Source organism: Sorex araneus, chromosome 1, assembly GCF_027595985.1.
Source record: "Sorex araneus isolate mSorAra2 chromosome 1, mSorAra2.pri, whole genome shotgun sequence".
NCBI lineage: Eukaryota > Metazoa > Chordata > Mammalia > Eulipotyphla > Soricidae > Sorex > Sorex araneus.
In genome coordinates, this window is record NC_073302.1 from 397,658,454 (window position 1) to 397,674,042 (window position 15,589).

Here is a 15,589-nt window from a genome sequence, read left to right on the forward strand (position 1 = left end):
TTGGTCCCAACAGGTGTCTCAGAAATGGCACCAGCTTTGCTTTCCTGAGAGTTTCTCCCTCCTCTAGGCATTATCTCTACTTTCCAAAACCATTTCTCAAATCAATCACCTATCTACTATTTTTTTATTGAATAATGTTTCTAAGTCAGTTTATGTTATTTTTTTCATGTTATATTTTATATTAATAGAGCATACCAATATTCTGTAGAGCTCATAGTTCGTTTTTTACTATGTAATGTAAGTTTATCGTCCATGAGTGTGTTTCCTTACCCCAAGAAAACAGTGGATGTTGCTCGATAAAAATTAGAAAAATACATACAAACAGAGTATTGAGTCCAAAATGTAGATAGTATCTCCGACCTTGATATTACTTTATAGGATGTTTTAATCATGTGTATTTTACTTGATATCTTCATTTTTGTACTTTTTAAAAATTATATTAGTAAACTTTTTGTTAAACTTAAAAAAATAGGCATTGTGATTTACAAAATTAGGCGTTTTGCAGTTTCAGGCATAAAATATTCTGGCACCAAATATGAATCTCTTCACTGACAGCCACATCCCTTCACCAGTGTCCCCCTTTTTCCCTCCTACCCACCAGCTCTCCCCTTATGAAAGGTAATTTAAAAAATCAATTTTAGTCACCATTATTTAAAGTTGTGTTAATGATAGTGTTTCATATATAATATTACCTTTCAAGCATCATTCCTCCTTCCACATAACCCCTTTCCTTCTACCATTGTTGTAGTATTCTCTTCCCTATCCCTATTTGCCTCCATGTCAATTTTTAATATTACCTGAATGTCAGTTAACATTACCAGAGTCTATCTGAACTGCCATATGCTACTCGAAGGCTTCTTTTCAATGTTGTCAAGAGAAAATTCTTTATAAAGCAATAGTTCAAAAAATTTTCATTTTCATTTGCAAGTGAAGAAAGTAAATTATTTACAAATTAGCAAAATGCTTTTTATCTAAAGAAAAACATGCACATACACTTAAATATATATTAATGTGCATGATAGAAATATTCTTTTTCACTGTATAATTATACTGCTTTTGATTCACATTATCACCTGACAGAATGGAAAGGCAGTGCAAGAGATAAAGATATGACAAAAGTGAAGACTGAGAATGAATAAACCTTCAAGGGAGCTGATCTTTCCTTTGATCTGATAAAACCTGTTCCATTCTATATTTCTGGGTCTTTTTTTATTGCCCTTTCATAGACCTCTGCGTTTCAAAAGACACCACCCCCTTTTTTTTTTGCTGATTAGCAATATTCTCTCAGGATCTGAAGGCAAGAAAGACCTTTGTAAAGTCAGTTCCTAACCTGATATGATTTTTTTCTATGCTTTTTGTTTGTGTTCTTCAATAGTTTCTAAAAATTTTCTGGGAAAGATCTTTCTGACCTGAAGAAATGTTTGAAGTGTTTCTGATTTTGAAACCACTGTATCTTTGTATATTCTGTGAATGCTTAGTGATATTGACACTTTTGTTGGGTTTAATGAAAACTGAAGAATGTAAACTCTTATGCTAAGGAGTTAGAAGACTAATGTTCATACCATTTTATCAGAATTCTGAGTAAATAAATAGTTTTTGGTCCACACCAGTGATGCTCAGAGGTTACTTTTGGGTCTGAATTAGTGCTCACTCCTAGTTGGCTGGGGGACCATATGTGAACCCTTGTCAGCTGTGTGGAATACAAGTGCCCTACGTACTGTACTATCTATCCAACCCCTGCAAAATAGTCTTTACATGATTTTATTTAGAAATAAAGAGATCACTGATCAGGTAGAATTATATAATTATTAATATTTCCTTGACATTGTAATGTGCTACAGTGAAATTTGGCATTTCATACAAAGATTATTTTCAAATACACACATACTGTTTTATGTAAAATAATGTCACTTAGCTCATCTTTCCAGTTCATTTGAATATGAACGTAAGTAAGCTTAAGTTTCTCTCATAGTTTTTATGCTGATCTGTTTTATATTGTTTACATCTCATATTTGTTCTGTTTTATTGTTTGGTACTCTATCAAACTGTACTAAAATAAATAAGAGATACATTTTAAAGTCAGGTATTGCTACCAGATGCACACTTATTTAACTAACTATGGAAGCAAGGACATTCTGCTGAGCAAATACTCACATTTTATTAAGTAGACTTTTAAAATCAGTTTTAATATGATTTCCCAGTGACCTTTAATGGTACATCACTGGCTTTAAAAATAAAATGTCAGTTGACTAGGATAGAAGTTAATTAAGAAGTTGAAGAGTCTAGATGTGTCAACTTTCTGTAAGTCATTACTAATGAATTGGTCTTTGCCATGAGAACACCTTCAGTAACTATATGTATGAGTCATGATAAAGTTTTATACTTTATCATCATAAAATTCTAAGTAAATATTCTAACAATGAGTTAACTATTGATGAATTCTAATTTTTTTACTAATTTTTTATGAACAAAGCAGATAACTGTAGTGTATTTCCATGATTATGTGTTTGTTCATTTACATTGGGCATATACAAATTATTTTTTTAATTTAATGCATCCTTTTAAATTTTACATCAAAATATAGGATACCTTCTGGTTGCTAAAACTCTTTTAGAAACTTGCAGTAAATTATATTTAGTTCATTAAGTTAGTGTTTTACACTAATTTGTTTTTGTTTGTTTGTTTGTTTGTTTGTTTGGGGCATACCCAGAGGTGCTCCTGATTGTGGTTTTCAGAAATCACTCCTAGGCAGGCTCTGGAGAGCACTTTTGGTGCTGGGAATTGAATCAGGATGACTGCAGGCAAGTCAGATTCCTTAATTCTTGCAGTATCTCTCTAGCACAACATGAGTGTTTTAAAATACAAATTGTAAAGCTTGTGGATTAAACATGCTTTCCTCTAGAAGCATTATATTAAAACACGGCTCATCCTGCTTTAATTTTTCTCCAGACATTATTAACTAGGATATATACTATGGATTATTAAGTACTGGTGTTCTTATCATGAATCATGTGATTCTGCATCACAGCAGTTAAATTACCCTTGCCTGTCCTCTTCAAGAAAGAGATGGTGTGGGTGTGACGGTGTTTTAAATATCATACATGACCTTAAGGTAACAATTCTCTACTTAATTTTATTAGTTTAATATTATTCCTCTCCATTATATAAGAGTGAAACAGTTCACTACCACACTTTCCATTATATATCTTACTTACCAGGATAAAATATGTAATAGGATTCTGGTATATATTGATATAGAAAAAAATAAGTCATTTATGTTTCATCCAGTATTCTGGGTTTTTTTGTTTGTTAGTTAGTTTTTTTTGTTTGCTTTTTGGGTCACACCCGGCGATGCACAGGGGTTACTCCTGGCTCTGCACTCAGGAATTACCCTTGGCGGTGCTCAGGGGACCATATGGGATGCTGGGATTCGAACCTAGGTTGGCCGCGTGCAAGGCAAATGCCCTACCCACTGTCCTTCGATCCAACCCCAAGTATTTTGTTTTAAATTCACAGAGTACTTCTTCTTTTATTAGTTTGAGTTTTCAACTTATAACCTAATTTCATTCTTTATTTAAAATACATTACATATTACATATTTTTAAAATTTTATTTATTGATTGATTGTTTTATTAATGAGTCACGGGGAGGGTACAGTTTCAGAGTTTCATGCTTCTAGTACAGTAATACAATACTCGAGAACCCATCCCTCCACCAGTGTTCATTCTCCTCCACCGATGGCCCCAGGATCCCTCCCACCCAATCCTCTTCCTCCCCCCGCCACCCCGCCCTTGTGACAGGGCATTCCTTTTTGTTCTCTCTCTCTTTTTGAGTGTTGTGGTTTGCAATGGAGGTACTGGGTGACTATCATGTTCAATCTATAGTCTGCTTTCAAACCACCTCTCCCATCCCGAGTGGATCCTCCACCACACTTTAGTTGGTGTTCCCTTCTCTATCTGAGCTGCCTTTTCCCCTAGCATGTGAGGCCGGCTTCCAAGCCATGAAGCAAATCTCCTGGTACTTATTGCTACTATTCTTGTGTGTTAGTCTCTCATTTTGTTCTTTCATATTCCACAGATGAGTGCATTTTTTTTTATGTCTGTCTTTTCCTTTCTGACTCATTTCACTTAGCATGATACTTTCCATGTTGATCCACTTATGTGCAAAGTTCATGACTTCATCTTTTCTAACAGCTGCATAGTATTCCCTTGGGTAGATGTACGAAAGTTTCTTTAACCAGTCATCTGTTCTTGGGCATTCGGAATATGGCATTCCATATTCTGGCTATTGTAAACAGTGCTGCGATGAACATACAGGTGCAAGTATCATTTCGGCTATCCTTTTTTTTTCCGACTGTACTTTTTTGCCTCTCCAGGATATATTCCCAGAAGTGGTATTGCTGGGTCAAATGGGAGCTCAATTTCTAACTTTCTGAGAAGCAACCGTATTGTTTTCCAAAAGGGCTGAACCAGTCAGCATTCCCACCAGCAGTGTAAGAGGGTCCCTTTCTCCTTACAGAGTACTTCTTTATTATGCACTCCACACACTGTAATGTTAACTGTTTCATGTTGCCTGTTAACAACCAGGGAAGATGTATTTTAAATTTTTTCAATAATGTGCCTTGATCTTCATTTCTTTATTCAGTTTTTATATTTTCTATCCATAGGAAAGTTTTTCTATGAAGAAATTGTTTCAATTTTGTCTAGTTGACTTTTTCACTCTAACTTATGTGTTTGAATTTCTAATATTTTTGTGTTACGATATTACTGAAATACATGTATTCCTCAGTTAATTTTTCTTTGTTTAATTTGTTTTGTTTCATTGCGTAAAGTATCTACTTTAAGGTTACTTTCCCTGGCCCAGTTTCCAACTGGGAAAGTTCCTTTATATACCATTTAGTACCCTATTAACCCAAACCATTGTCACATAAGCATGGTGGGGATTTTCCTTTATACTTTGCTTCGGCTTCATACACTTAGCAATATTTGGGTAATATTTTAGATAAATGAGCAGATGATAATATTAAATATAATAGAATAGAAGCCAATAATATAAAATAAATAATGAGATGGCTATTCTGAGGATGTTTCTATTCTCCAGTATAGTTTAGACTTCCATAGTAAGAGCAGTGCTAAAAGTATAGTTCATGAAAAACAAGAACCCAGAAACCACCGTGAGATGTATACTTTCCTAAAATCTACAGATATCATTTCTGTTTCATAATAAGTGAATTTCATATATTTTCATTTGTTGTATCTGATCTTTTGCTTGTCCAACATCTGCCACTATATTTTTACAGTGCCAGGGCTAGAGATATATCAACATTGAGCAATATTTTTGAAGGGAGTATTAAAGCAAATAAAATAGCCATTACTTTCAAAACTAGATAATACATACTATTTTTTGTGTGCTCAGAACATTTTAGCACCTTATATGTAATGATACTTTGTCATTTCAACAATCCATGAGATGTTTACATTAGATACTTGAAAAAATTGAAATATGGGACATGTTTCTCAAGTTATCACAAATTAAAAAAATAATTTATTAATTTGGGGTGGTTGGGGGGAACACACCTGGCAGTGCACAGGGATTACTCCTGGCTCTGCATTAAGGAATCATTCTAGATGGTGCTCAGGGCACTATTGGGGTACCAGAAATCAAAGGTCTGTGATCCATGAGCAAGACAATGCCCCACCTGCTGTACTCTCACTAAGAACCCCAGCAGGGTATTTTAGAAACTCATGCAATCTCTTTTCTGGCTATGATCTTGATTAGAAACGGTATTGCCACTGGTGGAGCGATGGGCGTTGGAATACTGTATGACTGAAATATAATCATGAACAGCTTTAAAAGGACCTATCTCACAGTAATTCAATAAAAAAGTAAAAAAGTAAAAAGAAATTCTATTGTCTTTTGTAAATAGTATTGTCTACCCAAGAAATAACAGTAACACTGAAACATGCAAAATATGTGAAGAAAACTCTGAAAATTGTTAGAGACAAAAATAATGATTTGTATCCAAAGAGTCATTAGAAAATTAGCAACAGAGAACTTCTCTCCTACAGATCCTCATGAAATACCATTGTATTTGGTTTTTTAAAAAATTGTTTTGGTTTTTTGGGGGGACTACATTCAGCAGTCCAGCTCAGGGCTTACTCGTAACTCTGTGCTTAGAGACCACTTCTAGCAGGGCTCAGGGGACCATATGGGGTGCCAGGTAACAAACCCTGGTCAGTCACAAAACAGCTAAGTACCCTACTCTCTGTACTGTCTCTCCAAACCATGGAATATCATCTTAAATTTGCTAGAGGAAAATAAGTCATCATAGAATTCTCTATATTTACATATAAGAGTGGAGAAGAAATAAAACCTTGATTTCAAATGTGTAAATTCTGGGCTGGAGAGATTGTACAGTGGGTTGTGTGTTTGCCTTGCACATAACCAACCCAGGTTAGATCCCTGACATTCTATATTGTTCCTCAAGCACTGACAGGAATGATCCCTGGATGCAAAGCAAGGAGTATCTCTGAGCATCACCAGATGTTGCCCAGAAACAAAAACAAATATGCAAATATGAGTTGATGTTCACAGATATCGTAGAACAAACTAATAAAAAGGTGCTTTAATTTTGAAAAAAGTATTATTTTGTGGGTTTTGGTAAACAATCACATATACCTAGATTATTGGTATAATGCTAATTTCCAGATGTTTATTGATATCTTAATGTCATTTCCTTTTCAATTATATAATATATGCTTTATTTTGTAAAAGCATGCAAAAGGAATTTTGTAAAAGCATGGTTCTATTGAGATTCACTGTATCACTGTATCATTGTCATCCCATTGTTCATTGATTTATTCGAGTGGGTGCCAGTAACGTCTCCATTTGTCCCAGCCCTGAGATTTTAGCGGCCTCTCCTTACTTTTCTTTCCCAATGATTGGAGGCTTCTTTCAGGGTCAGGGGAATGAGACCTGTTACTGTTACTGTGTTTGGCATATCGAATACACCATGGGGAGCTTTTCAGGCTCTGCCATGTGGGTGCAATATTCTCAGTAGCTTGTCAGACTCTCCAAAAGGCATATATATTTATTTCCCTCTATGATGATGTGTCTCGCAGCCGCGAAGCAGCTGTGCAGTCCAGAAATATGTTCACTCATGTGTGAGGCTTCTCCTGAGCGTGTGGAAAGAGGCCTGGAGTGCATTGGGGTAGTGGAAGTCGGCTGCTGGGGCTGGGTCCCTTGGGGCCGGGAGGACTCTCACCCACCCCCTCTCTGGGGCAGCCTTAGTGAAAACAGCCAGGTGCAGGGTCTGGTGGCATGGTTATGGGGGCCTCGTTTTATACTCCCTTCCAGAAGAAGCAGCTGTGAGTTCTGGAGGGTGGCTGATGAGGAGATTATCTGGTGCCAGCATGAGGTGGCTTATGGGTGTGACCCCCAGGTCGCAGGAGACTGGGGGAAGCAGGCAGAGGATCAAGATTATCAAGATTAATATTCTATCAAGATTAATATTCTCAATTGGTTATGTTTTTGAGATACTGAAATATTTTCATTGAAAGAAAGTACTTACAGAGGTTACTGCTTTTGATGATGGCAGACATAGTAAATTTAATGAGATTCAAAAATAGTATGTTACTATATTACTAAGGAGTAAACACAATACATTAACTTTAGTATGTTAGTTTACTAAATTATTTATAATTTATGAATCATAAATAAGGAATCTTGTGCATTTTATGTCCTCATAATTGATTTGAAGTCTCAAACTCTTTATAAAACAATTACATATTCATGTGGTCATTTGAATTCTAAAATTTATTGTTTTCTTTTCAGCGCCTGGCTCGGGAAGCAGAAAAAGTTCAAGCAGCCCACCAGTGGAGAGAGGATTTTGCAGTAAGGACCATTTCTAAGCTCTTGACTTTTTGTGTTGGATATTTATCTTTATGTAAAATCAATTTTAGTCATTGATTTTAGTTCCTAGTGTTAGGAACCCCCAAAATAAGCCATTGCATTTGAATTAAAATGCCATAAAAATGTTTTTGGTTAGTTAAGTTCTGTAACTTATTTGAACAATACTTCTTTCTATTCCATTTAAAGAAAATTATTTTTCTAATGTTTTTTCATGCATAGTTACATTACAATACCCAATCATTGTACATATTATCAATATGTTACTTGAGGAATCAACTACATTTTGGCAACTTTCAGTTTTCAAGTAGTGTTATGCATTTTCCAGTCACTTAATCCTGGGCAGCTTAATTAGAGTGAGAATTATTATTATTATTATTATTATTATTATTATTATTATTATTATTATTATTATTTTGCTTTATGACTCACTGCAAACAATACTCCGGGGCTACTCTTGGCTCTTCACTCAGGAATTACTGCTGATGGTACTCAGGGGACTATGTGGGATGTCAGGGTCGATTGAACCCAGGTAGGCCACGTGCAAGGCAAATGCCCTCCCTGCTGTACTATATCACTCCAGCCCAGAAAGAATTAAAGTATTAAACTTAAAAAAAGTTAATTTGTTTTTCTTCAGCTGTGATAATCTTCATTTTTGGTAAACTTTGAAATGCCTATAGATTACAGTTGAGATAAATATTAATTGATAAACTTGTATTCTAAAAACTTGTCTTGTTCTCTAAAATTCACTGGACTAATGATAAAAATGACAGAAATTTTCCTTGTGATGAGTTCTATATATCTATATCTATCTGCTATAACCTGCTCACCCATTGATCTATCCATCAATTTATCCATCTGTTTACTTTTTACAGCCAATGATCACAGACAAATCTACCTTTAATAGTCAGTTAATTTACTTCTGCTGAATTAATGAATTACTTTAATTTATAATGGAGTCTCTTTAGTTCCTAATCTGGAAAAATTTTAGGCAGTTTATTTTGGAGATTTTAAACTCTACTCAGTAACTCCACCCCTCATTTAAAGCATGAATGACACTGATTAGGCTTGTCTCTTGGCTTTGAATGTCTTAAAAAAATGACATTAAAATAATTTTAAAGTATAAAAAAAAGAAAGTTGTATTTCACAGTAACATTACACTGCAATTTTGGGGATTAACACTTTGCATTTATATCATTATATTTTTATATTAAATATCATAATGTAGTAGTATGTTAGGTAAACTTTCTTTCTTTATTTATTCCACAAATAAACAAAAGAGCAGCCAAACTAATTTGTCCAAGCAAATAATTTTGATGAATTGATATTAAATGGAAGTTATTTCTTCTCCTACAACTTTGTGATAGCATAGTAGAAGCAGTATAAAGGCATAACTGAAGTAAAAGTAAAAACATATATTTTGCTTTTCAAAAAAGTTTTTATTTCTGTCATAAGAATTTGATAGTATATTACTTAGTCACATATTAGTACTATGTATATTTCAATTTACCAAAAAATAATTATATGTACAGAACATATAATTAATATTTTATAATGCTTTTATAACATTGCTGTCATTTTAGTTTACCGTTATGTTATTTTCTTTCTACATATAAAATTTCCTTTCTTATATGTATTTTGAACTCTTTGATACTAAGCTCATTAAAACCAATTAAATTTTGGCATTGATTTATTTCCTTTTATCGAAGTAATGAATCACAATTGTAGATGACACAAACCTCTCAGTGTGTATTATTAGCAATTACCATATTTTATTGAATCAAGCCATCAAAAATTATTAGGAACCTTATTATTTATGCATTGCTAAAGAAGGAAAGGAGAAATCAAGTTATAATGCGTTCAAAACTTCAAGCTATATTCTTAATTTGTCAGATGCAAAAATGTGGGAAAATCTTCCTGAAATGCCAACACTGTTATCGATCTACTCTCTTTATTCCTGTATCCAAACAGAAATCCTGCAATTAAAACTCCTTGAAGAGGTCTAGTCAGTCCCACAGTGGCACCGTCACTTCTAAAACTTCTGTGATTAAGTAGAAATTAGATAGTTTACCCAGCAAGTAGTTCTTAGCAAATAATGGTCACAATGTAGAAGAGTTCTTGAATAAATTTTCTTTTTTATTTCCCCCTGAATTACATCATAGTTTGCTTAGAATCTAAAAACATATTGATTGACATCCAGGAGACTGAGAAAACAATTTAGGACACTGTAGTGTTCTATTAACTCAGTTCTTGACTTTGCTTCTTAAACTACTGAGAATACTGTCTGCAGGACACATTTGCAAGTCTGCACTTTGGTAATTTGTACTTTATGTATCTTAACTTCCCAGCCATGTATAAAGATTTTATAATATTGCACCTTCTGCAGCACCATAAGATGATAATATGTTGAAATAGTGTTGATCTTTGTTTGAGAAGTAAAATCTATATGGAAATTGCCTAACTTTTATCCTCATGTAAGTAAATACTACTGCAAGTGTGCACACTTTACTCTTCATTTTTTCTAATAAAATATATGATTCTTCAGTTCATGTATGTAACAAAGTTAAGGTCATGAAATACGTTCATTTCTGGTTAGAAATTAAAGCTCATTATCTTAGAGGTTTTTTTTTTATACCGCACAAACAAATTGCAAGTTTATGAGTGTGTTAACTAAACATTTTAGATGCTTAATTTGAAGTTAAATGCTACCATATTTCAAAAGATGCTCTTTCAAACTTTGTAATTCTTTTATCTTTTAAAGTATTTAGCTATTTGCGTCAGTGCGGTTTTTTTTAATGTCACCCTTTAATAATTTAACACTGGAATGATTTAGAAAGTAGATATAATTTCCTAAAAGGTACATTAACATTTCAAAAAAGGAATATAATATTCTGATTCTTCGCTTAAGTGTAAGTGGAAAAGTTTCATTAATATCACCCAGGCAAATGTTGATTAACAGTTCCTACTGTGTAGTATAGGGAGCTCTCTTGAACAACAAGAACAAAAAAGCAAAGCTCTGGCACAAAGATGCTGGCACCAAGAAAGGGCTTTCATGTCATTCATACTCTTCCTCCAGCCCACTCAATTCCCAATTGAATATACAATTGAGGGAACACAGTGCATATGCTCTAAGTGGATTGAGATTTATGCGGTCAAGCATTTACAAGTTCAAACCAATATTTGCAAATAAGCTATATCTACCAGCTGCCTTTCTGGTCTCCATGCAACTTAAATGTGTTAAAAATGATGTTTCATGTCAGTTACGATGGACAAAAATTATTTTGATAAGTCTGGTGAAAGAATTAAAGCTTTGAAAACTACTATTATTTCTATCAAACAGATTCTCTCTAGCCATTTGAAATCTCATTTGATTGCCCTTGCAATGGTTGGTTAACTAAGGCAATTTTCTTTCTGACTAAGCCTGCAATATTAATTGTTGTTACATATGTATAAACATAAGAGGTGCCTAATAAGTATGATCTTTGTGTATGGTTTGTTAGCATCAGCTTGTTACTACACAGGAAGCACAGACATCTAGAATTTGTCCAGCAAATTAAATAGTTGAGGAGCCATTTTTAGCATTAACTTGACAAGCTAAATTAGAAAGTGAAAATTTTTTAATGGGTTGGCTGTTATTGAGTATAATTAGACTTATTTAGTTCTGTTATAACATTAGTATTACAATTAAAAAACAGTTTGCTTAAATCATATTTTGAAGTATTGTCTTAAATGTCTTAATATTTAAAACATTTATATGAGTAAATTAACAGGCATACATGGATTTAATTGTTTTATTTGCTTTTTTAATTTAATGAAACTACAATTACTGTGAACTGCTAGACTAACAGTTGTGTGTGAGATGTGTAAAATTACGGAAAATTTATTTTAGCTACAACATATAAAAATGAAAATTTTCTAAATGATAATTTGGTATAGGTACTATAAATGAAGTAGATAATATTAGCAATGAATTGTATGGTTTAGTGACCTTTCTGAATGTGAATGAATAAATTAATGAATTTGATATATTATTTAGACGATTTTAGGCTTTCTCAGTTTCTCCCTTTGTTTAAACATTCCTGTTATAATCAAGTACATGTTTTAATTTACTTTTGGAGTTTTTCCTATTATGTGAGAAAGCAATGTATTTTCAGTATTGCTTGCTTTTAAGAGTCTTGTCAGATTACCCTCATCATCAAGATAGATGAAAAAGAATCATAATACAAAATAAATTTAGCCCCCAATCTAGAAATTAATTTAGTATAAAAGGCAGATTTATAAAAGGCAGATTTATAGTGCCTTATTTTTTATTGTTAATGCATGCTTATAAATTCCATGGTAAGAGAGCTATAAACTTGCAAAGCTGAAAAAAATCAAGCCACAGCCTTAAATTGTTCGTTTATCTTGGTTGAAATCCCTAATGTTCATTAGTTATATTGAAAAATAGAAGCAAACTATGAACCCATTAATAATCTATTTAGTAAATTGATTTTTTGTGAAATAACATTTTATTTAAAGAAATTGACTTAGAAAAATATTAGGAAAGAAAGAGAGATAAGCGTTCAAGAGAGAATGCAGAGGGCAAAAAGACCTTAAAATGGGTTTAAAATTTTTTTCCTAGTTGTTCCATTGCTCTCAATTTCTAGCCAACCATATGAATTTATGGCGTAGTACCTAGAGTGTAGCACTGTGCCACTGTTGTCCCATTGTTCATCGATTTGCTTGAGCAGGCACCAGTAACATCTCCATTGTGAGAATTGTTATTACAGTTTTTGGCATATTGAATATGCCAGGGGTAGTTTGCCAGGCTCTGCCGTGCAGGCAGGATACTCTCCGTAGATTGCTAGCCTCTCCGGGAAGGACGGAGGAATCAAACCTGGGTCGGCTCCGTGCAAGACAAACGCCCTACCCTCTGTGCTAGTACCTAGAATAAAATATAAATAAACTATCATTTGATATATTCTATGTCATAAAAATTTATGTTATAAATGAGGTTGAGAACATGTCGTTTATTTTTGTCGTCTGAGGAAAATAGGGTTTAGAAAGGACTAGTGTCTTTGAGAGGGAATGGTTATAGATGGGGCTCGTCATGTTCTGGGAGAAATCTTCTGTCTCAGTATCCTGACACTAAGCCAATGAAAATATTGTTAAATTATAGGAAGAACCCTGGAGTTGCTGCCAGTGTTCTAAAAACTCTAGCCAAGCGTAGCATCCAGATATCCTCCTTGATTTAAGTTAGTATTGATATTGCTACCAGCTGATGTCAAATTACAGCTCCCATGGGAGATTTTTTTTTTTAAACTCAGGGATTTCATTAACCTCTATAACGTGGGGCTAAATTTCATTAAAATTTCTGGATGTCATTTATTTTCACTGAGGTAGGATGTACGGTATTAATTTCTCAACTTTAAAGGGAAAACACAGGAAATAATGAGTAGAAGCATGACTCTACCAAGGAAAATATCTCCTAGAAACCCCAGGAGATGGCTCAGGTGTTCACAAGCAGATGGGCACAAGTTCCTGCGTGGATGCGCTCCCAGCCTCGGGAGCAGCTGCCAGGCTTCTTGCCTGTTGTGTTCTGTTTACATCCTCATCTCAGAGCAGACCAGCACCACACAGACGCTCTCACCTTGTGCATCACAAACTGTAGAGCCCTTTCCTGGAGTCCATGTGCTCTACTGAGAAATAGAGTAACTACTATTCTCAACTAACTGTACAGAACCTTTAAAAGCTTCTGAAGATATTAATGATCAATGCAATATTTTAAATTTTTTTTATTGAAATTTGGTGCCTGTTGATTTGGTCAATTCTCATTTCTGCTTTCCCCTAGCCCCTGAAAAATCATAATTATTGTATTTAATTTTATTGATTTAACAGTCGGCAGAGCCTGGCTCGCTACCTGTGGCATAGTTGATATGCCAAAAAAACAGTAACAAGTCTCACAATGGAGACGTTACTGGTGCCTGCTCGAGCAAATCGATGAACAACAGAATGACAGTGGTACAGTGTTACAACTATCTTAGTAAATTCATGAGTATCATTTAGTACAGGTCTTTCTGGTCTTGGTTATCCTGTTTAGCTTAATGCCCTCAAGGTAAATTTATTTTGTTGCATTTAAGAATTTCTGATTTTTTAAGCTAAATAATATTAGATTGCAAGATTAATGAGAAATGTTTGTATGGAGGAGTATCATACCTGGCTGTAACTGTGATTACTCCTGACATTGTGCCTAGGAATCACTCCAGGCAGTGCTCAAGAGACCATATGCAGTGATTAGTGAGCCATATGTGATGGACAGGATTGAATTGGAATTTTTCTCATGCAAGCAAATACTTAAGTTCTGTACTATCTCCCTAGCCAGAAGTTTAAATTTATTTTAGTGTTTTAGTTTTTGGACCTGTTCTTTTACTTTTATTTTTTACTTTTATTTATTTATTTTCTTTTACAAAGTAGTACATGATTGGGCTTTAGTCATACAGTATTCCAACGCTCATCCCTCCACCAGTGTACATTTTTCCAGCACCACTGTCCCCAGTTTTGCCCCACACCCCACCCCCTGCCAGCCTTTATAGCAGGCACTTTTCTTCTCTCTCCCCCCCGCCCCCCCCCCCCCCTCTCTCTCTCTGTTACAACTATCTTAGTAAATTCATGAGTAAATTCTCTCTCTCTCTTTCTCTCTCTCACCTTTTGGGCACTGTGGTTTGCAATATTAATACTGAAAGGTTATTCTGAATATCCCTTACCTACTTTTAACCATGGGGAAGCCCTAGGAGGGGATGGGCTCCAACTTCCCTCCCCACCCCGAGCAGTGCTCCCAGTGGCTGAAGACCTCCAGAGTCTAGCCACAGCCATGCTTAAGGCCCCTCTCCACAGGTTTGGACGAGCCTCATGCATGAAGGTACAGGCAGAGGAATCCAGGTGTCTGGGACCCGGGGCTGAGGCCTCGGATCGGGACTGGGCCTCTTCGGCCCAGATTTCCCATTTTCCAGTTGCTAGGCGGTCACACCCAGGGACTGCCCCTGGCACTGTGTAATCCGATCAATGTCCCACATCCAGACACTTAAAAAGCAAGCTCCCAGAACCGACATCTTATAGCCTACTTCTCCCTCTGGGAGAAACTGGCAAGCTACCAAGAGTTTCCTGCCCACATGGGAGAGCCTCGCAAACTCCCCATGGTGTATTCATCTGCCAAAACCAGTAACAAGTGCGGTCTCATTCCCCTGACCCTGAAAGAGCCTCCGCTGTGGCATAGTTGGGAAGGACGAGTAGAGAGAGGCTTGTAAAATCTCAGGGCTAGGATGAATGGAGACATTATTGAGACTGCTCGAGAAATTTGATGATCAAAGGAATGATGATGATGATGACTTTTAACCCTCAGCTCTTGTCCAGGGTGATCATTCCCAGCTATTATAGTCATAGCGGTCTCTTCTCTATCTTACCTACCTGTAGTTTACATGTATCACCAGATTATTCGATTTAATGGAAACCTCTAAAAATATTTTTTTCTTTCTATTGAGATGGCATCAATTTGTAGCAGTGTCTAAGTTTAAGGTAGAGAGCTCCATGCCTCTACCAGTATATAATGTGCACTATACCCACCACTGAAAGTTTTGTTTCTTTTGTTGTTTGCTATTAGTTTGTATCACTCCTGGCCGCGTCTGCGTTTCCCTATGTGATGCTG

General features: G+C 35.1%; 1 protein-coding gene across 2 annotated transcripts in view; it reads left to right on the forward strand.

The window, feature by feature from the left end:
* Positions 1-15,589, forward strand: part of CACNA2D1 (calcium voltage-gated channel auxiliary subunit alpha2delta 1) — a 459,233-nt gene that overhangs the window by 242,823 nt on the left and 200,821 nt on the right. For both annotated transcript variants that reach the window (XM_055124139.1, XM_055124138.1), the window contains exon 4: positions 7,834-7,893. In XM_055124139.1, the coding sequence (XP_054980114.1) occupies positions 7,834-7,893 (60 nt within the window). The remainder of the gene's footprint in view (positions 1-7,833; positions 7,894-15,589) is intronic.